General features: G+C 42.2%; 2 protein-coding genes across 2 annotated transcripts in view; one reads left to right on the top strand and one right to left on the bottom strand.

Annotated features, from left to right (window-relative positions):
* Positions 1-24226, bottom strand: part of LOC126556869 (chloride channel protein 2) — a 209273-nt gene that overhangs the window by 114743 nt on the left and 70304 nt on the right. The window lies entirely within an intron of this gene.
* Positions 15151-22657, top strand: LOC126567100 (uncharacterized). Its single transcript, XM_050223333.1, has 3 exons — positions 15151-18930; positions 19138-20142; positions 22538-22657. Exons 1-3 carry the CDS (start codon positions 15151-15153, stop codon positions 22655-22657), a joined length of 4905 nt encoding a protein of 1634 aa, XP_050079290.1.

Below are 24226 nucleotides of genomic sequence, written 5' to 3'. Positions count from 1 at the left end.
TGGATGGAGTTTGGTGATAAGGAAAAACATTCCCTCGGTGGCGAAGACATACGGACATAAAACTGTTGTGCGTTTTTGTTCCTTGCATCCGTTTTCCCATACCCTGGATGTGGTTCCAGGAGAAAAGGATCAAAAGATATTGTTTTGATGGGTTTTTGAAAGGTGGAGAAGGTGAAGTTAACACGAATGGAAGAAAGTTGTTGATGGAGCATGTCATACCGCTTGCGGAAATACATGTATCGTTTGAGACAACTCCCATGCCGTGAATGGAAGCGAAAGTTTGTCACCGTTGTAAAATCGATTAGTTGTAGTGTTTATGTAAGAAATAGATCATGCTCGTTTTAAGGATGAATGTTGGCTGGGCAGGAAAATACTGGAGTTGAAGCTGATATCGATATGTTGTTCTGCAACCGGAATTATTGAGGTACATATTGGTCATTTATATACATATTTTTATTTTGTTATAACGGCCTGACCTTATTGCTGTAGAAGAAAACGCAAAACGCATGAAATTAAAGTCTGTGTCTGGCAATCTCATTATCGTCCTTGAAAACATAAACATAATCGTTATATTTTACTTCATATTGTTTGGATTGCTCTTCAATTCATGTTCAACATACAAAGATGGTAGCGTTTCAAGATCAAGATTGTATAATGGCAAAACCAATGCCTGTGATATAACCTTTAAAATCCTTATAATCTTTAACAAAGCAGTTCTTGGGACCGGGCATAGGATGCTAATCCAATAATGATTTGCTGAAGGCGCTTTGTAATTTTTTTTCACTTTTAAGCATCCTGATTATGTGCTTTTTGATTCATTATGCCCGGTAAGTATTTCGTACCATAAAATAATGGCTAGGTGCTACATGAAGCTGCAGAAGCTGTCTAATCGGATGCAGCTGCATTTCCTACAATTTCCTGTTGGATATCCTGTTGGATACTCCTGCTGGATCGGGTGTTCAAGCGAGAAATTGCCTGGCACAACTAATGGCGGCATCTAAATTTAATTTTACTTCCGTCACTCACCTCCAAGCAGCGTCTCGGGTACAGCAGATCATCGCGAATGCTTTACGACCGAATGAGCTCTATGTACACACTATGCGCTGCTTTATTATACAGCGATGAGTTTTATAAATCAGTACATTTTGATGGAAGCTACAGTTTCTTATTAAGCTTCCAGGAACGATACCATCCTTTTGGTTTGAATGCATTAAGTTTTAAAGCACTGTTTGGAAAATCAAAATCAGGGATGATTTTTACCCTTTTTGATAATTTTATTTGTTATTTGGAAGAACTGCCACAACAAATCACTCTCTGAAAAATTGAACTATGAAACGTTGTTGCAGAAGTGCAATTTCAATCCAAGACCGATATGTTGACCTGTTCGTCAACTTTTTTCACAATGCACCAAAAATCATAGTTTACATCAACTATTACGTCTTAGGTTCAAAAGTTACCAATGGTTTTTGCCATGCAGGAACGTTGCAGGCAGCAACTTTCTCAGTATTTGTGGACTTGGTAGAGGGTTTTTAAGTAAAAATTATTCAAAAAAATATTTTTAGTTTTAGTACATAGTTTACACAATTGTTGGTACAGAGCAACGACTTGAAGTTTAATGGTAATGTTTGATTACACCATGAAACTTTTAAACTATTTCATGCTATTAAACTCTTCAAGCAATATTTAAAATGTAAAATAAAGTAATAAATCTGAGAAAGCTGATTTAGTTTCAAAGAACCTTACTGAGTAGAACAAAATGGATTCTTCCTTATATTAAGGTGGAATAAGACATTATGGCTTCCTAAAACTTGGGTATCCATTTATTTCTCATTGAATTCCATGAAATTTAAGGAATATTAGATTGAATGCATTGCTGTTGCATGTATCAAACACAGAAAAAAGCGAATGCTTTCCTACTTGAACCATTTTAAAGCATGGTGCCTGTTCTACCCACATCGACACGCACTAACCACAAGACCAATATGCGTTAAATTCATCAATACAACAAAGTAATGCAATAAAGAAAGTATTCCTGGTTCGCCGTAAAACTCACAGCATTTTGTGACCGTAGTGTCACCAGTGCTAACTTTGGCCACCCGACACTAACATCGAACCGAACGGTGCCGGAAGTTTGTTTTGTTGTGTAGGGCCACCTTTATCCGGTGGGCTAAAATGTCGTCGTCGTGGTGTCACCATAGTTTTCATAAAATGTTACAAATTTAATATTGAGCGAGCCAGAATAAGCAGCACATAGCACGTTTAAATTTACGATCGACGCACGACCGCCATCCATGCCGTTGACAGGAAAGGCAAGAATCAAATTGGCGATAGTGAACAATAAAATTTACTACACCTTGTAACGAACGCAATGCACTTTCGGTGCAGCATCGGTTATCCTGACACATGGTACGAATCTTACAGTGAGGTGGAATCGGGGCGGTGGGAAGGGGTTATTGTTTGCTGTCTGGCCGCGTCGTTGATCATACCGGCGGTTGATAATCAAATTTATGGCTCGAAAGTAACGATGAAAACGAACGTGAATGTATCGCTTTTATTTTAATTTTGTCACTTGAAATAGATGGGGACTTTTTATGGTATACTTGTTATGTATTGGGTTGGTAAGATCAAATGCACTTAGAAGGGGATTCTTGCGCCTTGCCAATATAGCTTTACAACCACTAAGTATTAATATATACATATCCTGCAAAAAATATTTGCAAAATAGGGTTTTGTGAGTTTGTTGTAGAGTTGCAAACATTTGTAGTTTAGAGAAGCAAAAAATTGTAAAACGGAGAATCAATTATTCTACATTCATAATCACTGGAAACATTTTTTCTTGAAGACGTTTTGTCTGGAAAACAACAAAATGGAAGACTTTTTGAATATAAACATAAATATCAATTACCTCTCTGAACGCTTCACGCAATATAGTAACAGAGGTCTAGGATTTCCTACCCAAAACGCTTTGAAAAATTGTATGAATCACGAAACATGCTCAATGCAACCCGCGTCATGTTCAATCTGCTGTCAATGTTCCTTTTTACCACAACATTACAAAAACTTCATTCGAACTGCGCCAATAGTGATCACAGTTTTATGACCAAACATTAAAAGGAATCCATCTCATTGCACAAGCCAACCGCAATAACCTTCTCGTGCCAGTTGCATGGCAAGTTGTCCGTACAAAACATAAAAAGAAAAATCGTAATTAATCCAGGCACACGCATGAGCCTGAGCACATGTCTGCATGGCAATTGTGCAAATGAATGGTTGCATTAAATTTTTCCCATTTCGTGCAAGGTAATGCAAAAGAGCAACACTTAATTTAACGATTGATGAACAAATAGTCTCGTTCGCCACAAAGAGGGATAAAAATTATGGTAACTGTTTTGAGGCGTGGTCACCGATGCATAGCATTAACCACATCCAACATTGACAGTTTTCTGTTTTTCTTTCCTTTTAATTAAAGACTGCTCACAACGGAACGGAAAACGTGAAAGTATTGATGTTTTTGTATTTTATTGACATCAACGGGCAGATGAAAGGGCAAAAGCAACGTGAAAAAGCTGTAGAGTCGCACATTGTTACCGTGTTTGAAACATTGCATGCAAAGTTTTCCTGCATACGAGGTAAACCGAAATGTGTGAAGCTTCTTCCAAAATGATCGAAAGATATTCTCAATTAGCAGTGATATTTCAGCACATCGAGTGTAGTGTTACCTAGTTACAGTATTTTTTTTTTGTCATAATAAAACAAATAACATTTTAACGTTGTCTGCATAAAATTAAACCATCCATATTCCAATAACCACAACGCTACGAGCATTGTTGTCTTCCCGGTATTGCTATTGTATAACCTTTCCAGGCTAAAGAGTAATATAGGCCCTTAAGCTGCACGCAGCAAACTCACATGCAAGCTCCACAGTCGTTTGTGAACATGACTGAGTAGGACATATTGAAAATATTTAAACTATTCCAAATATTATAAAATATTAAAAATTATAAAAAAATAATATAAAATCCAAAACAATCTTATTTTAACTAGTTTTAATAAAATTTAAGTAATTCAATAAACTTTTTACTCAAATCATGTTTAAATATTATTTTTTTCCGAACATTGAGCCATTTAAATTAAAAAATATGACTCACTATAGAATTATTTCAATTACAGTATGAACTGTCTGGCTTTAAGGATGAAAGAAGTTAGTGAAATGTTTTTATAAATTAGTCTTAAACATGAACTAGCTTTTGCGACACTTAACAATAATTCAAAATAACTTTTCTCATTTTAATAATGAATTATTTAAATAATATTTTTATGTCCTAGGCATAATGATCACAATCTACCGTGATATTTCACACAAGCTTCCATGAGATGAATCCCGTACAACTTGAGGGCCTTTATTACTCTTTAGCCCCTTTCCAGTATTGCTAATGTAAATGGAATTTAGTAGATGGGTTAACCATTTAACAATCTTTTGCTCACTTTTGCCTACGTTAACGATGTATGGAACGGTATTATTACCCTTCGAATATCTGAGCTTGGGTGATACGGGGAAACTTAGCATGTTTGGAAGATGATTATTTTGGCCAAATAAAGAGAAAAGCAAGCGTTTGTTTGCCATGTTAGAAGGGTCTGGTTGTTCTTTCCGTTCTTGCATCTTATGGTAGATTGAGCTATAGGATACCTCAGATTAAAATCTGAGCAACACTTGCCATGTCTATTAATTACATGTGACTAGGTAATGAAGAAGAAGTCATAGTTTTTTGAAGCATCTCACTGTTAGCCTCATTCCGTTTTTGTTTCTGCCCAGAAAATAAAAATATAATCAAACCAACTTTAAAAGAAAAGAGATCCAAACCACTGTGGCTATTTGTAACCTTGCAGTAAATAAAAACCGTATCGTCAAAATGGTTTTTATTTGGTTCAACAAACGAAACTGAACTTTCACCACCATCAGTAAGCTTCTGCAAGTTTTTCCTAAAATTGCGTGCAAGTATTTTACAGCAGGGCACTTTGTGCGCAAGTGTGCTTTGTGTGGAAAACAAAGCATGGCTGCATTACAATCCTGCAACCGAATACCAAACTTTTGATGCATGCTGCAGAAAAGCATTTCTTTCAGTTCCAAGAATCGTTTGGCTATCGTTAGTAAAGTAGGACAATAGTAAATTGTCCTACTTTACTCGGCGATTTTTAAAAAAAGCTACCGTTTACGTGGTGCGCTTTTGAAAAATCGAATGTTTGAGCGTCCCTCGTTGATCCCCACGCGAACCTGTTAAGCTTCGGTTTGTGCATCAAATTCCGTCAAAGCGCCATCTGTTGCTAACCTCACACAATCTTGCACCGTTGATACTTTGATATCAAGTTTCACCGCTAGCATATAGCTGGGAAAACTTTAAGTTCGTCTACAGGTGCAGGGATGAGAAATCTCAAATTTGATTATGATGCGAAGAAACGTCTCGTAATAGAACTAATGCAGTAACCTGAATAGAGTACAGTGGCTGATTTAGCCCTCTACCAGCTCGAGAGCTCCACGGCCGCTCACTTCACGTATCGTTAAATCCGCCACTGGTTGGGTGGATGTTTTAAACAACACGGGTTGAAATTCAGTAATGAGGCAACAACAAAAGCTTCAATTACTTTAGCATTATTTACGGCTCTCCTGCTAATACAGCCTTTCATGCGCTTATAAAATATGATAACACTATAAAAGTCTGTTTAATTGTTTGTCTGTAGACATAGTTATCGATTTTTACCATCATTTTCACGAATGTACTTAAGTTTCTTTCAATTATTTTAATCAAAACACTGTTAACAACAACCGGCTGACAACTTGAGTAGAATAAATGCTATGCTCTTGATTTCTTCTCCTTCTAATTGGCTTAAAGACCTGCTAGGTCTCGCCGTTACCACGTAGTTGGATAGTGATTCCTCATCGAGTGAGTGAGGATAGTGAGTGAGACATCGGAGAAACTCCGGATGGAATTTGAACCCCGGATCTTCCTGTCGTGTGAAGACAGACGTCACTGTTGCTTCTACCACCAGCACACCCACGCTCTGAATTCAAAATTTGTAATTGTTTCTACAAAAAATAATGATTGCTCGAACACTTCATAGTTACAAAAATGTATTTCGATATCTTGCTATAATACTCTTACAAGTATCTGTAAGCATCAACATGAATGGCACGAAAAGTTGTATCATAATTTTAACATAATCCAATCAACTTTATATCTTCCATTTCTGGCTTCCCATAACATAATTTAATCGGTAGCTGAATAGTCAGTCTTGCGGTCCGGACGGGATCCGATACGTGGTGTCCAAATACTGTCGCTGTTATAACCTGGACCAACTCAAATCAAAACTAGAACCAACAGTTTCTATCAAATAATGGTGAATAATTTTGGCTGGAAAACGAAAACTGTACATTACAACAAACATTTCGAAACATTTTTCTCTCAGGTGTTTTAGTACAGAAAAGGTATGAAAGATGCCTTTTTCCAACCAATTGATTCATTTCTTGGTCGCCTGCAAACGAGCTTTCAAAATGACAATTACGTTTTCTTTTTGTTGAAAATGGAAGAAATGTAAAGTTTTGCATACAATAGAGGAAGAAAAAAAGACAAGCATCGACTAGCACCAACAGACACATTTGGGTGAAGAACAAAAAATGCTTTGCAGGAAATTGGTTCACCTCAAAGGAGGTGCTATTACTTTTTTTATATTCATAAAAAAGAGGTGCGCTTATTCTTTAGAAATAATCACTACAGCAGTAACCGTCAAGAAGCATTGCGAACAATTTAGCGATAGTGCACGGAAAATGATCGCATAAAGCACTCCAAAAATGTTTCACAGTGGCACACCGGGGATGCTGGATAGCAGAAGCTCTATAGTTGCTTTTGAAATCGTGCTGCCATCCCCGACACACCGCACACTTGGCAGGTGCCCACTCAGTAGCGTGCAGCACCATTGTACAAGTGTCTTTACGCGGTTCTGTTGAAATCATTCTTTAGCACATCCTTCGGCAGTAGCGGTCATGGAATGCAATCGGGGGGAGGTGAGGGAAACGAGGGAGGACGTGAATTTCCTTCAAGTGGAGAACGCATCACAAAGGATCTTCTTGTAAGCGAACACACACACACACCAACAGAAAAGAGACAAACCAAAACGAAATGGGATAAGTTGGGCGAGAAAAGTTGCTCGTTCGTCATTTGAAACGATTGAAATTTCGCGATGAGATTTTTCCAGTTCGTTTTCAATTGGCAAGAATTGTGGTGTTACCGTTTTCGCACAGAACTTCTCTTTAAACTTTTCCTGCCGGGCACAAGAACAAAAAATTCTACTGCCTGCCCCAGCCACCAGCCATCGGAAAGATCGGCGACAATACCATTTTAGGGATAGAGTTTTTTTTGGCAGATCATTCGCTGGTAAAAAGTATTACTGAAGCGTTAGGGAAAGCGATCCGACGAGAAAAGAAAAGTGTAGAGCGTCAAAATCCAGTGAAAGCAAGATGTTAAATTAAAGAAAAATTGGACAGCAATGAGCGAAGAATGCATTTTTGCGGAAATAATTTCAATTCTGCATCGTCGTACACACCTGCTCACCTTAGTTTTCTGCCCACAGCTGGCACAATGAGCTTTGCGATGCGATTAAAGAGCTCTTTTTAGCGTGTCACAATTGTAATCTTATTTGCTGGCGGAACATTGGATGCATGCACCGGCACCGGCTCCGCGAATACAAGTGTTACATCGTTTCGAGCCCACTTTCTTATTTCATTTGTGAACGTGCTGGAGTTCTCGAGCCGAAGGGATGAAAAATCCGCCCAAGAGTACCATTTTGAATGAACTACTCGTGAAGTGGTTTTAAGAGGCTTCCTTTGGGGTGCCACAAACTCCAGTTTGCTTTCTAGTGCAATGCAATAACCGACAGTTATTTTAAGTGGGTGCGCGAAATGGGGGCGAAAAAGAAAAGAACGCAAAAACACGCACCAATCGAGCCGTGAAATTCCATTTCGAATCTTCACTGATGAAGTGTTTTGGCGAGTGAGATATTGCACGATCGTGAGACGTGCTCGTATTTTTGGTCGTTTCGTGGGTTGGGCGTTGGCCTGGGAGTTGTGGGTGACATAATGAGCACACTTCAAACGATGATGAAAATGGTAAAGTGTCCTTTTGGCAGTGGCAAGTGACGTTGAATCGGTAACGATATTGTACGCCGTGGCCTTTGGCGGGTGTTGAGATTTGCCTTTAAAAAATGCTAATTAAACGATGATGTGCCGTTGGCCAAATGTTGGTGAAGCACATAAAAGCGGCCTCTAAAAAAAAGTATAGCTGCAATGTGACAGGCGGTTACGGCCAAAAAGATCACTGGCAGGATATCTAATCTCAACGTGCTTTTTGATGAAGTAATGATTACGGAGAACGCGTTCATCGCCTGGTTGATTAATGCTTGCGATTGATGTTTTACAACCTTTACTACAACATTTAGTCCATACGTGAAAGAATGGTGGGCCTTTGGGCATGGTGATTTAGAGAAAATATATAAATTCTTTAAAGAGACCGTTCTTAAAACCAACAAGAAACAGAAGAACAAACAACATACACAAAATAAAATAAACAAACAAACTCACCCACCGGCCATCGTGTCATCGGTAATCGTAAAAAGATGTTTTATGTGGGGACATTAACGTCACCGGCACGGCAGCAAACCGGAATGCCACGAGCGGTCATCAGGCGCAAGGGTGTTTCGCTGATGATAAGGCAAACAGAACAAACGATCTCCGTTCCCCACAGCCTCCTCTACGCTCCGTTATCGTCCCAGCAGCAGCAGCAGCAGTCCACCTACAACTGGGAGGAAAAAGCTTTCTCCTTGGAAAAATAAAAACCAGCCACCGGCTGCAAACCTATTGACCTTAAATGAAATGGCTAATGTTGCTGAAGTAGAACAACAAAACAACAACAAAATGTGCCACAAAAAAAAAAAAAAACCACGGTGGCACGAAAGAGGCGCCAAAAACCAACAACAAACACTCGGCATTGAGTAACCACGGCACGACCGACGGTGTCGTTTTATTTGCATTTTGTTTATCGTTTTAACTCCATCCGGTCGGAATTTGCTTGCGTATGCTTTATGGCTGAAGAGATTTGTATTTATTTTGGTGCTTTACGAGAAGCTGGAACTGTGCGACACAAAATCGCCTGCCCGCCCAATCCACTTGTGAACATTTTGGCTCCCAATTCACACCACACTTGAACGCATACAACGCTACAGCAGCTTCACTGAAAGCGAAAAGTGATGGCAGCGAAAAGCAAAAAAAAAAAAAAAAAAAGACGAAACAGTCCTTGAAATAATTGGCCATAAGAATAACATTTTTATGCAAAGCCTCTCTGTCTCTTATTCTCCCATGAGATTGGGTGTGGGTACGAACAGAAAGATCTAAATGCATCCAGAATCGGTTTTCTCGGTGGTATCATAAAAAATCAGTTCCCTCCTCATTTACGTGTTTCGCGTGGGCTGAAGCATTTCATTCTGCCACTTTGCAAGCACATTTGTACAATCCTGCCCGTCTGGCTGTGTGAAACAGACCGGCAGCGATGGGTAGCAAAAAACACACACAAGTTCTTCTTGAGTTCCTGGTGCAGCGGCCTTCTTGATTGGTGGAAGAGACGATAAATGAATGAAAAAAAAAGCCACCTCCCGCAAGCAGTGAATGCCGTGAACGTTAATTTAAATTCACGTCAGATTCAATTTCGTTGAGCCGTTTCCTTCTTTTATGGTTAAAAATGTTTCTTCGCACGGCGTTGATTTGAAGCGTGGAGGGTGCCTTTTTTCCACCCCTGTTTGTGTGTATGTGCGCCGGCATCACGGGGCATTTTCGTTTGTATAACCACAAGAATTCTTTTCCTACCGACTGATCGTTTAAAGGTATTCGGCTGCTCAGCAGCGATTGGTTTAAAAGGGAGGGAAAAATATAATTTATTTTATTTTCGTGTGTCACATTTGCTTGTGGAAAGACTACGAATGCATTAGAAATCGAATTGTGGTAGTGATAGGCAGATAGTTTTTATTCTATCTCAACGTTGCGTACTTTTATACGGATACACTGCACACATATGTATTTTTAATTTTCAAAAAAAAAAAACATTTTAAATTTCAGTCACTTTGGTGCAAAGCTTACTCTCTTTCTCAGCTCAGGTCATGTAGTTTGTTTTCATCGATTATTTATTAGTATACGGGGCTGCGAGGAGCCCCACCATGCCACTGCCGTTAAACATGCCACTCAGCTCGTGTCACCCCGGTCCCTGTCCTAGAAGCCCGGACTTGCCGTTTGAAGACAAGCACTGCTGTCGCCTACACCACCGGGCCGCCCCGATATCACATATAAAATAGATAAACATTAGGAGTTGAAGGACCGAGAGGAGCGAGGATTACACTACTAATCCGTCACCACGGCCAACACTGAAGATGGTTCTCAGGTAAACCTCCTCAAAATGTCCAAGCAGGTTCGGCGTCGGAATATTCGGAAACTTTACCATGTCCTGGACTGCGTCTAACAAGGAAGGAACGAATAGCCTCGTTCTCTCCTTAAAACCATAAAAGACGATCTATATCATGGTATCCAAGTCGGTCGCTAGTTATCCGACTTGTATACGCTAGGGATGTGCGCCAAATATGAATTGATAAGACCTAAGGCTAGACATTATTCGAATGGATGCACGATCGCACGGAGATGTCGTGGAACCAAGGCATCAAAAACACTTAAGGAGTGGTCGAATATAAGAACCTCTCGAGCTCATCGGTGTCCCACAAAATCTGCCAATGAGCGATGTAGAGACTGTGGAGCATGCATGTGTTACTGAGGTACCATAAGCCTGTTGAAAAAGGACCTTTCTGAGGTACTCTTTTTGGCTAATTGGTCTGCCTTTTCATTGTCGGCAATACTGCAACTCTCAATAGCCTTGACCGATCTTAAAACACTGCATATTTTGTATAATAACAAATTTTGTTCGCCTAAAAGCAAATATTAAAGGGTTAGCTCGCTTACAAGTTCTGAATCGGTGCTCGGTTGGTGATAGTTCAGTCCCTACTTTTGTAACTTCGAAATTCTAGCTTTAAGTACCAATCTCACAAACTTTCTAATTCGATCATGCTCTGATTCATCCTGTTTTTCTGATCTCATTCTATTCATGAACAAATTCCATAAGGCATTTCCTCTCCGTATTCTGCCTTATTTGGGGAATGTTGAGACATTTTCTTTTATTCGCTTATCGTTAAAATATCATGTACCATGTCAATCAATTCTATCACATTCGAATCTTAAGTGCGAACCTATCACGCATTAAGTGCAACCACAGCATTAATGGTTGTCTTTGATATAATATCAAATTGACATAGAATACCACTCAATTTGCACAAGCTTTTAGCTTTAAAAAATGAAATGATTGAAATATCACGGAAACGAAATCCCTACAGACTATCATTACTGAAAGAAACACAAATGATAACAATAAAGAGCACCATTATTTAAAGACAATTTATTTAGATTATTAAAGACAATTTATTCAGACACCTCAATGAGGATGCTGTTCGTCATGAGGGAAGAAAATGGTACAACAAAATAAATTGCTGATTTTAAATCAATTTAAAGCTACTCGGAATAAACAATATTGGTGCACGGTTCACGCAATTCGTGCGAAATGAGTGCAAAATCTGGTTACGATGAAACATGAACCATTTTCAATTTGAAGTCTTTGGGCTTAATTTAGATCGACTGCAGGGGAGCCTCGGAACGGCGTCTATATCATGGATGGTTATTCACCCCATTTTTTTTTTTTTGAAAAACACATGGTAGTTGAAATACTGAAACCTACTGTTCCAAAAAATTATTTATGTTTCTGTTTTTTATTGGTTTATTTTACATTTTGAACATTTAAATAGGTTTGTTTGCTCTTATTTTATCGATTTTTTTCTCTTATTTATGATTTTCTAACTTATGAGATCCTCTTTCAGAAACGCTAGGTTGTATGACATTAGCCATAGTCTAAATTATTTCAATCTCAAGCTCAAATAAAATTCTGAATGCATGAAATTAGGCTACAAAGTACAGATTTGAAACTTTTAAAATGTAGTAAAGCATGGCTTAAAAAATGGAATCTTTTTAATAATAAATAATGAAAAAAGGCAGCTGTACACAAAATAATGTTTTTTTGAAAAGCACCAGGCGTCTCCATCGGCATAGATAGAAATGGATCGTTTTTTTACAACGACTTCCTTGGGCCTAATGTTGATGACTGGCCATGGTTAAAAATACACAGACCGTCACCACTAGACCTTCAAATCAACAGCAAACTCGTAATTGAAAAAGTCATTCAACGTTGACCCGGCTGCATTACACTTTCGATTGAAATGTGCTAACAACTCGTTGCATCAGCCGGTGCAACGAAAGATGGTGTTAACAAGCTTGAAGGGCAGTGTCCGGTTCGGTGATTGCGCTGTTGAATGGGGAATATGAAAGGAAAATAAATCAACAATATATATAACGTGACCAGAACACTTATTATCTGCTGCCGGTGGCTTTGAAATGGCACACGATAGCAAACGAAGCCGTAATTCTTCGTTTCAAAATGTTCGCTTCGGTTGACCGGCCCTGAGTGTAACAGAATACATTAACAAAAGTGTGGAGAAGAGTTGAACAAGAATTTTGTAGTTTTTTATCCTTGGTGCAATTCTTGAAAATAAAAAAAAAAAACATCCAGGGCGAGTTTTTTTTCCACCTTTTTTAGTATGCTTGGAATTGAAAGCGTCATGCAAGGTCCTGACAGAAAAAAAACTTGGCTTGTTTGTGCATCCAGAGGATGTAGGTGAAATTTCAACATATCCTCTTTCCGGTGGTTAGGAATGATTTTACCTTCCGGTTTTGTGTGTGTGCCAAGATGACTACCGGATAGTGTCGGACGTGTTGGTCAGCGTACCACAGTTTGCCACAGATCGCATCCAATCAAACCCTAGACCCGGGACAGCTGTAAATGACCACCATGACTAGCAGAGAAGAATTTCGGTACACATTGCAGGCTGCACCTGGTGCAGGGGTTCGTTTGCGTTGGAAAACCAATGCGATGAACGAGTCAGGTGTAAACCAATATTGATCCACTCTTCCGCGATGTGTACGTACGCGACCAACGTTTAGAGTCTATTGCTTTTTTCCATTTTCATTTGAAGAATTTTCAATTATTTCAAAAAACTTTTGACAAAAATCTGGAAAATGAAATTTTAGAACAAATTTCTTAAGTATCAAAAATTTGTAAAACGTCTCCCCATTTATCAAACCAATTTCATTCGTGTTTGCATTGTGCGTGGTGTGCCAGTTTTTAAAGGTTAAATCACAACCACATTTTCTAGCTTTAACATTCCGCCGCGAACCCACCTTACCCAACGAAAGCAGATTAGTTTTGGGTAAAGTTTCCTATCTTTGATTGGACCATGCTCCAAGTGTACAGGAATGGGCACTAATTCTATGATGACTATTACGAGCTAAAATCACAACTTCCGAAGATGAAACTTTCACGCTTGACGGTGAAACTTTGCCTTGTTCTCGACAGGGCAATACCGTAACTGCAATGTCTTCGCTGCAACCACTACACACACGCGAAGTGATACCTGTGGTTCATATTCACCGAAGGGTGGTTTAATTTCACCGCTCCGAAACGCGCGGTAATTGTGGTGCTAGTGGGGTGCGCAAACTTTGCTCTATTTATCATGGGATTTTCTCGTTTGCATACGTTTTGAGGTGGTATGATAGTTTTAAGCAGTTGCCGCTTTCAGTCAGCCGCTACTTCAAATGGTTAGTCGCGGAAACTACGTGCGTGCAACAAGACGGCATAGCACCAATGTTAGCTCGAGGAGCTTTGTTGTCTGTTTTCGTAAATGTTTGCCAGCGCTTTTACGTAGAGCACATTGAAAATCAATCCCTTGCACAAAGCACACAGCACAAGGACATGAGTTAGGGTGAATTGTGCTGGAGTTATTCATGTAGTGAGCTTACTGGTAAGGAGCATAGGTTCCCACAAAACATACACGCACATGCACCACGTTTGGCTGGTGTGAGATTCAGCATAGAAGAATCAAATGACGAGTAATACTAACCTGCCCAAAAGTTGTTGCCTGGTGCCAAAGGATAGCAGGTGCAAAAGGGTTGGCGTACCCTCACAGTACAAACGTATCCTTACAATTGAAATACTTCGAACCTGGAAAGCTCATTTTACCAGCAGTGTTTGCCGGAAAGCATAGATACCTGACTGAAATGTAAATCGGTTAATTATAGTGCTCCCGGTGGTTGCCAACTGCTTATACATCCGAGAGGACCACTGGTGTGCAACGTCCATGTGCAGCGTTTCCGCACAGGTTGTAATGGTTTTGTTTACCGTTGGTTAGGCCCTATGACTTGTTATGAAGTGTAGTTGAAATGAGTTAGCACTGTCTGGAGTGATTGATTGAGCACCGTGCAGGAACTGGTGAATGGTGTACAGTGTTGTTGTTCGTCTAATTATTTCACAGTTTCTGAAAAAGAGTACGCAGTTTCAAATGTTGATGGTTAAAAGTAATTTCAGAAAAAAGTTGCAGCAAATTTTATTTTTATCTACTGTTAGGAAGGAAAATGACAGTTGGGGAACTGACGTACGAGGGACAGCTGTCAGAACAATGGTTGGGACAGGTAGCGGTCAAAGATGGGTCAACCCGGCAGTAGCGAGATAAACGGGGAATAGGTGGCACCGTTTTAAAATTTTGGACGAAAATAAATAACTAAAACCATCACCAAGTATTCTCCGTGCTATTCATTTGGAAGTTGTGACAACATAAAAGCCTTTAAAACGGTAAAAAGGTGAAATGGAAGTGGATCGGAAGGATTGCTGCCAGGCTTGCAGTGATCAAGTGGACGATGCAACTTTGGTGGCGTGTGATAGTTGCGACTCATGGTGGCATTTTTCGTGCGTCGGTATAACGGAATCGCCGGAAGCCGTGGAAAAGCGGAAGTGGTTGTGCGTCGCGTGCACGGGCAGAGAGCGTTCTGGAGCGGTAAAAAGGACGCCGATCAAGCACGTGGCGGCACCAACAGGTCCAGCAACACATAACCTCAAACGGGTTGAGGTTATGATGCCCACGGTAGAAAGCGTGAATCTTTCTCCGCGTGAAACAAGCGACGGCGTGTTGGAAAATCCTAACCTCAAGTTGGTTGAGGTTACGAAACACTTGGCGGAAGGCTTCAACCTGCACTCACGGAATACAACCGACAGCGTGGCGGCAAATTCTAACCTCACTCTTGCTAAGGGATCCGACAGTATGGCAAACAGGCTAGCCATAATGAAGCGACGGCAAGAAGCGGAGAAGAAACGGGTGGAACTGGAGTTGCAGCTGCGGTTCGTGAAGGAAGAGGAGCAGATTTTGGCTGAGGAACTGGGCGTGCAAGTGACCGCTGAGACATCGACAGTGATACCATCCTGTGCGGAGGGTGGTTCGATGGAACGTGTGAGACGTGAGGAGCGCGGTTATGCCCAGCAGGAGGTGAATGTGCATCGCAACATACCAACCGAATTACCCGTGTTTGCCGGGGACCCGGCGGACTGGCCAATATTCATCGCGCATTATGAGTATACTACGGACAAATTCGGCTTTTCCAACTGGGAAAATATGTTGCGTTTGCAAAAGGCGCTGAAGGGTCCCGCTCTAGAGGCAGTGCGTAGCCGTTTACTTTTGCCGGAAGTGGTACCGCAAGTGATAGCAACGCTGCGCTCACGTTATGGTCGGCCAACGCATCTCATCTCGGCGTTAATCGAGAAAGTGCGTAGGATGGCTGCACCCTGCATGGAGAAGCCCGACACCATCGTGGCGTTCGGTGAAGCGGTGCAAAGCATGGTGGACCATATGAAGGCCGCTGGACGAGAGGCGCATCTGACTAACCCGTTGCTGCTACAGGAGATCGTGGACAAGCTACCGATGACCGAGAAATATAATTGGGTGCGATTTGTACGGCACATCGACGAACCAGACCTCCGGATGTTTGCAGAGTACATGGCCGAGTTGCAGAGCGCTGCGGAGACGTTAACCAACCGGGAGTTACCATCGTGGAAGGCGGCGGAAAGGAAGAAGCCCAGCACCAAGGCTTATGTGCACGCACATGTCGATCATCAGGAATCAACAACATCTGGGAATAACTCAACGCAGGTAGGGAAATCATTGCGTTGTTTTATTTGCGATAAAAGGGGACACGATGTGGGAAAATGTTTTGAGTTTGTAGCAATGTCGGTTAAGGAACGGTGGAATAAGGCTCGTGCACATTCTTTGTGCTTCGGCTGCCTGGGCAAGCACAACTGGCGGACGTGCCGCAACAGGCCAGTGTGTGGCAAAGAAGGGTGTACGTACCGACATCATGCGTTGCTGCACGGAGTGGAGGAGTCTCGGCGAGTCAGCAATGAGATCGGCGCTTCGGAACCCGGGGTTGGAAGGAACAATGGTGGTGCTATTGCGGAAAGCAACCATCATCAGTACGCATCGTCTTCGTCGAAGGCACTCTTCCGGATTGTGCCTGTCACCGTGTATGGTCCGGCTGGAGCGGTGGCAACGTTTGCCTTTTTGGATGAAGGTTCATCCATGACGTTGGTTGACGAGGATTTGGCAGAGAAATTAGGTGTCAAGGGTGTGGTGGAGCCTCTTTGCATTCGTTGGACCGGCAATACAACAAGGGTCGAGGCTGGGTCCAGACGCGTAAATCTCGAGGTGGGTCCGATTGGTTCTACAAGGCGTTTTGCGGTCAATTCGGTACGTACGGTTCCAGCCATGAACCTACCGCGGCAATCCTTCGTACAGGACGAAGGGAGGTGGGAACATCTGAAGCAGCTGCCGATACAGGAATATAAGGATGCGGAACCCAAGATGCTTATTGGGTTAGACAACCTGAGGCTGACGGTTCCCCTCAGGACGGTAGAGGGCGGAGATGGTGATCCAATCGCAGTCAAAACGCGTTTAGGATGGTGTATCTACGGGAAGTCGACGAACCAGGGGGGTGATAGACTACTGCACATCTGCGAGTGCAATAGCCCAAACAATCTTCACGACGCGATTGGCAAATTCTACGAACTGGAGCAAATGGGGGTGGCGTACACACACGTTCAGGATGACCCGGATACCCAACGTGCTCAACATCTATTGGAGGTTACCACGGTTCGTGTTGGAAGACGTTTCGAGTCGGGTTTATTGTGGAAGGTGGATCATTCAGAGCTTCCTTCAAGCCTCGCTATGGCGAAACGTAGGTTCGATTGTTTGGAGAAAAGGATGGAACGAGATGGTCAGCTCAAGCTGCAGGTACACCGTCAGATTCGCGAGCTGCTGGACAAACAGTATGTGCACAAGGCAACGAAACAGGAACTGTCGGAGGCTAACCCGAAACGAATTTGGTATTTACCAATAGGAGTGGTTACTAACCCAAACAAACCTGGAAAGGTGCGTTTGATTTGGGACGCTGCAGCTAAGGCACATGGCACATCACTTAACGACATGCTGCTTAAGGGTCCTGACGAGGTTATGTCTTTACTTGGAGTACTATTCCGTTTTCGTCTGTATGCAGTGGCGGTGTGTGCAGACGTAAAGGAGATGTTTCTACAGATAAGAGTGCGGAGAGAGGACAAGCATGCACAGCGCTTCTTATGGCGGTACAATCCTTCGGACGAGCTGGATACCTACATCGTGGACGTTGTGACATTTGGCTCTACATGTTCACCCGCGACAGCGCAGTATGTCAAGAACCGGAACGCGAAAGAGCATGCCGAGAAATTCCCACGTGCGGTTGAGGGAATCCTTGAGAGCACATATGTGGACGATTTCTTAGACAGCTTTGGGACGACGGAGGAGGCGTGTCGAGTGTCTAACGAGGTCCGGAAAGTATTCAGCAATGGCGGATTCGAGCTAAGGAATTGGAGCTCGAATAGTGCAGAGGTAATTAAACACCTCGGTGAGCAGAACAGCGGAAACATCAAATATTTATCAACCATGGGGGATGATATCGAACGCGTATTAGGAATGCGTTGGCATCCTGCATCCGATACATTGGGATTCTGCACACGGGCGTGTACGGTGATAGCTGACTTCCTAAAGGCAGAGCGGATTCCAACGAAGAGAGAGGTATTACGATGTGTGATGTCATTGTATGATCCTCTTGGGTTGTTGGCGATATTCGTGATTCACGGCAAAATCCTGATACAAGATCTATGGCGAACCGGCACGCAGTGGGATGAAGAAATAAATGGCATCCAATACAGCGAATGGCGCAGATGGATAGAACTTCTCCCAACGATTGGCGACATACGCATTCCGCGTTGTTACTTTACCGAAGCATCGAAGAAAACGTACGAGAATGCCGAATGGCATGTGTTCGTCGATGCCAGCCAGCACGCATATGCATGCGCTCTTTATCTTCGCACGATCGATGAGTCCGGTGAACCGCAGTGCACCCTGGTTGGAGGAAAGGCTAAGGTGGCGCCATTAAAGCCCCTTACGATACCGAAGCTAGAACTCCAAGGTTGCGTGTTAGGCGCACGGTTCTTGCGCTACACGCAGGAACACCATCCAATTCGTGTGACACGACGAGTGCTCTGGACTGATAGCACGGTCGCTCTGTCATGGATAAGAGCGGATCCCCGAAACTACAAACCCTTCGTTGCCCATAGAGTAGTCGAGATTCTGGAGAGCACGGCAGTGGATGAGTGGCGATGGGTGCCGACAGACCACAACCCAGCGGATGAGGCAACGAAGTGGAAGGGTAGGCCGAACTTCGACTACGACGGAATCTGGTTTCAAGGGCCGGAATTCTTGCTGATTGGAGAGGACGACTGGCCGCAACAAAGATCGACCGACACAGGCACGGGAGAAGAAATACGGCGGGTAAATCTTCACACCGAGGGCCCTGATACCAGACTGTTACTCATACCTTATGAACGGTTTAGCAGGCTGGAGAGACTGCAACGGACAATTGGGTGGCTTGTGCGTTATGTAGGCAACCTGGACAAGAAGAGGAGAAGCGAGCCAGTTCTGGAAGGAGTTCTTAGCCACGAGGAACTCTATAAGGCTAATATCATCTTGTGGAAACAGACCCAGTGGACATTCTACTCGGAGGAAATTCGTGTCCTGAGCACCCAAAATGGCGATGAAGTACCCCGCGGGACGGTAGCTAAACAAAGCCGTATATACAAGCTATTGCCATTTCTGGATGAAGAAGGCGTTTTACGGATGCGAGGAAGAATAGGAGAAGCGGCGGAAGTACCCTATTCCGCAAAGTATCCAGTAATTCTACCGGGGAACTCTAAATTGGCTGAGCTAATAGTGGAGCGTTATCATCGAGTCTATCGCCACGCCAATAACGAAACAGTAGTGAACGAGGTACGACAACAGTTCCAGATCCCGAGGCTGCGAGCGTTGGTTGCGAAAACGGTGAGGAATTGTGTGTTCTGTGCAATCCGGCGGGCACTACCACAAGTACCACCAATGGCACCGCTACCAAAGGAGAGACTGGCACCGTTCGTCCGGGCGTTTACCTTCGTTGGACTCGACTACTTTGGCCCGGTATTGGTAAAGAGAGGAAGGTCGAATGAAAAGAGATGGGTTGCCGTATTCACCTGTTTGACCATACGAGCGATCCATTTGGAGGTAGTGCATAGCCTAGCGACAGAATCATGCATAATGGCGGTCAGGCGATTCGTGGCGAGGCGAGGTGCACCGATAGAAATCTTCAGTGACAACGGGACCAACTTCGTGGGCGCTAGCAGACAACTTCGAAAAGAAATCGAGCAACGTAATGAAATCCTGGCAACGACTTTCACCAATGAACACACCCTTCGGAACTTCAACCCGCCTGGTGCTCCCCATATGGGAGGCGCATGGGAGCGTATGGTGCGCTCAGTGAAGGCTGCGATCAGCACGGTAATGGAGGTGAGGAATTTACCGAATGACGAGACATTCGAGACCATATTGTACGATGCTGAGGCCATGATCAACTCTAGACCGTTGACGTACGTACCGTTAGATCCGGAGAACCGAGAGGCGATTACACCAAATCACTTCCTGTTGGGAAGTTCTTCGGGAGTTAAACAACGGCCGGTACTACCCACTAACTATAGAGACAGCCTAAGGGGGAATTGGAAGTTAGCGCAACATATCCTAGATAGGATGTGGAGAAGGTGGATTAAGGAGTACCTTCCAGTAATCACGCGTCGATGTAAGTGGTTTGAAAATGTCCGAGAGGTAAGGACAGGGGATTTGGTACTGATAGTAGGAGGGACAATTAGGAACAACTGGAAGAGGGGTATGGTAGAAGGAGTTATTACAGGAGTTGATGGGCATGTGCGACAAGCGTGGGTTCGCACCACCACAGGAACGCTAAGAAGACCGGTAGCGAAACTAGCATTACTCGACATAAATACAGGGTGACCATACATAGTTGGTCACGGGCTGGGGGAATGTAAGGAAGGAAAATGACAGTTGGGGAACTGACGTACGAGGGACAGCTGTCAGAACAATGGTTGGGACAGGTAGCGGTCAAAGATGGGTCAACCCGGCAGTAGCGAGATAAACGGGGAATAGGTGGCACCGTTTTAAAATTTTGGACGAAAATAAATAACTAAAACCATCACCAAGTATTCTCCGTGCTATTCATTTGGAAGTTGTGACAACATCTACAATGGCTGATTGAAGAACAAAATCACGGATGAAAACATTCAGAAAATTCTACAAATTTTCAGTCACACACGGTGCTGACAAATACGGCTATGTGCCGTCATACTTAATAATAAATAAATAAATATAAAATTCAACAAATTTGCAATACTTGCTTATCAAAGATTAATCTCAAATAACGATCGATCGCATGGTAAGCTGTTGCACAATTGATAATTTCCAATATCAACATTTTTTTGTGGCTATTCTTTTCAATACACTCAAGTAAACATGGCTTTCAGCAGCAGTATTCCACACCATACTCGTGAGAGAAACTGACTGTATTGGTCGTCGGAATGAAAATCTTGGAGGTGGTGTTACTATCCTAGCGTACCATTTTGTGGCAACAACTGCTTGATGCTTGGTGAAACCTACCAATAGCTGTTGGTCCAGAAAGGCGCCAAAGGTTCGCCCAGCGAGGTACAGGCGGATGTTGAAGCATTCTTCAAAAAACCGGATGCATGCCACTTTCACTTAATAGCACCATTCTCTAAGCTTCCCAGAAGGTAGCTGCAGCTGTAGAAGTTCCGGTAGGAAACTGCTTCTGTTCAACATTTTTGACTGTGGTTGATAAAGAGGCTAGCAGGCGTTGCCGGTTTCAGTCATCAGTCGCTAGACAGATTTGCGGTAACGTTGATTTTCTTTTCTGTGGAAACGGAACGGCAGGCGCCTCTTTGCCGTGTTGTTGCATGTTTGCCGTCGGTCTGGTAGGTTTCGGGATGTTCACTTGTTGTGTAATAAACCTTGTACAGCCAAATGATGCCGTAATAAACGACACCAGCATCCACTGCCGCGGTTTTGTTCTACATTCCGGAGCGAACTGAGGTCATGGTAATTCTCAAAGGCTTCAAATATGAACTATGCTTTGCAGTTGTTTAATGCACTTAATTTATGACACTGAAAAGTTTTCACATGTTATAGATTAAACATACTTTATATGAATAATAATTAATGAAAATATAATAAACAAGTTGTGTTAAAAAAAAACTACTACCAACTGCATGATACATTTTGAGCGAACATATTTTAGAAACAACTCCAAAACAGGTAAGAAACTGACATCGGTGTCCTTCGTTCGAAAACCCAAAAATGTCGGTTATTCCAAAGCAGATTCCAATTGCCGTAAAATTAAAGTGCCACTTCACATCCTTTATTGCTTTTCTTACGTACCGCTACGTTTGAAACCGAGTATCAACAAATGCAAACGAAAACTGAAGATCCATTGAAATAGTCACAGTGACAAGCAAAAACGCAATTCGCGTGGTGCTAATGCTTGTTTTTATGTGCTTATGTTTGGTGATACATTTTCGAGATTGCTCTTAATGTTATTACGCAATTTCGAGGCAGCATTGCCTTAACCAACAGATTTTTTTTTGAGTAGAATTGGATGAGGTGTGTTTATTGTTATTTTATTGAAACATTTGTAATGAGCGTATCGTGCATTAATTATTAATCAAGATAAGATTGTTCGAGGTCGAACGAAGAAAGTCTTGTTCCGAGTAAATGAAATCAATGTAAAAATTTGAATCATTAATGAAATTTAAAATTTTTTACCGCTTGTTTCAAACCTTTCGGTCGGCCCTTATTTTTAGGAAAAATCCACACGCCCTTCAAGCAATGCGTAGGCTTACGCCTTAATGGATGGATGGTGCAAAACTGGTAAATATTTGCAATGGTTTACGCAATCTCGGCATTACGCTTCATTTTTGCAGTTGTTATATTTCATTTAACTCTATTTTACATTTACAACATTTGTCGCGTACGCACCGGTCCACGTCAGGTGTCAGCGGAGCGGATCGGATCAGTTGCGGACAGCAACGCGACGAAACCAGGGCGAAACCGATCCGAACCGAAGAAGCTGACGGACGAAATCGTGTTCGGATCGGTCGGAGGGCACTGACCGCTAAGAGGAGATAAAAAGCAGGTGCGCGCAAGGACCAGCCCTTCTTCAACGCGCATCGGATTGAGTGTTCACATTAAATTTGAATTTTTTTTGTATCGGAATTTATTCTGGTGTAAAATTGGCAAATCTTTGACATCCGAAAGGCGAACAGGAGAAGCTCTGTTGCTGGACGCAACAACAATTTTAATCCTAACTTGTAACTTCTTGTACACAGTCAGAGTGTCCTACTACACGGCGATGTTACAGTTTGTTTAAACCTTATAGTTAATCACATATATTGTGAGAAGCCGCAAAACGGTTGGGAAAACATTGGGAAAAATTGGGATATAAACTACCATACAGCAAACTACCCTACGGCGAAAGAGCACCGTAAACGGCTGATAAGTCCTAGCTATCTTACCGATGGTGACCACGAGCCAAAAATTCCATCCATCATATGTTCTGGACGCAAGTGAGCGATATGCGATCGTTCGTAGCGATGTGCAAATATCATCGTTTGAGTTTTGCTAAGATTAATTTATATCTTTCAATCTGTAGCGCAGCTCAGTAGAACGTCCAGGTTCCACGGTCCTAAGTAAAGCGTAATTGTCTTACTTTTAAGGGCAATTAGTGTACTATCTCTTATCACTATGGTGGTATCTTCCGCGAATAGAAATAGCTAGAAACCACATGAAAGATTTTGGGTTTGCGGGGGGGGGGGGGGGGGGGGGATGGGTCTAAAGACTACCCTGAGAGATGCCTGCTGGAACGTCGGTTGAGTAAGACAGAGCAGAATGCAATACCTTTCTGAGACGACGTTTAATGGTCTGCATCATAAACCAAAAGCTTGTGTAACACTCCAGCATGCTACACATTATCAAAAACCTTTTCGATATCTGACAAGACATGATGACAGTTGTGCTAGGTGTCAATTTGTTTTGCTCTTGAGCTTTAGAAGCTCAGAAAGCCAAACTATTCTGGGTGCCATGCGTTACGTTTAGATGCTTATTGATGTAACCGTTCCAGAATTATTCTTGATGGTAACTTCCAGCAAGCGAAGCATCTTTTCCTGCACAACACATTCCTGGCACACATTTATGTGCTACAAAAGTAAACACCATGGCGATGTTAATAATTAGCAAACGACGAGAAAAATCGCTCAATCAGACAGATGATAAAAATTATGTTTTCTCTTCGTTATAAATAAGATGCTTAGATAGACTCCATAATGAGCAATAATACTTTAAAATGTGGCAAACAAACGTAATTTCAATACCAAGCATTATCCATGTTTCAAAGGGAACTCAAGTTAAAAACCTCAACTTTTCTGAAGGTTTTCTTAACTTGTATTAATGCATATTAAATTAAATCAATTGTGAAGACGAATTACATTCCAAAGCAATCACTTGAAACATATTTTTCTCATGGTTAAAAGCAAAAAATACAAATAAGTCCTTTAAGAGTAAAAACCTAAACATTAAGGTCAATGTTTATATTACTCCTAATCCGTGGTTAAGCTGTCTTTCACAAGGAATGTAAAACAAAAACGCTCACAAACAAACATCTGCCATAATTCCAAAGACTCGT

The sequence above is a fragment of the Anopheles maculipalpis genome, chromosome 2RL (assembly GCF_943734695.1).
Source record: "Anopheles maculipalpis chromosome 2RL, idAnoMacuDA_375_x, whole genome shotgun sequence".
NCBI lineage: Eukaryota > Metazoa > Arthropoda > Insecta > Diptera > Culicidae > Anopheles > Anopheles maculipalpis.
Note: the sequence above shows the minus strand (reverse complement) of the source record. Positions and strands in the feature narration are given on the sequence as shown.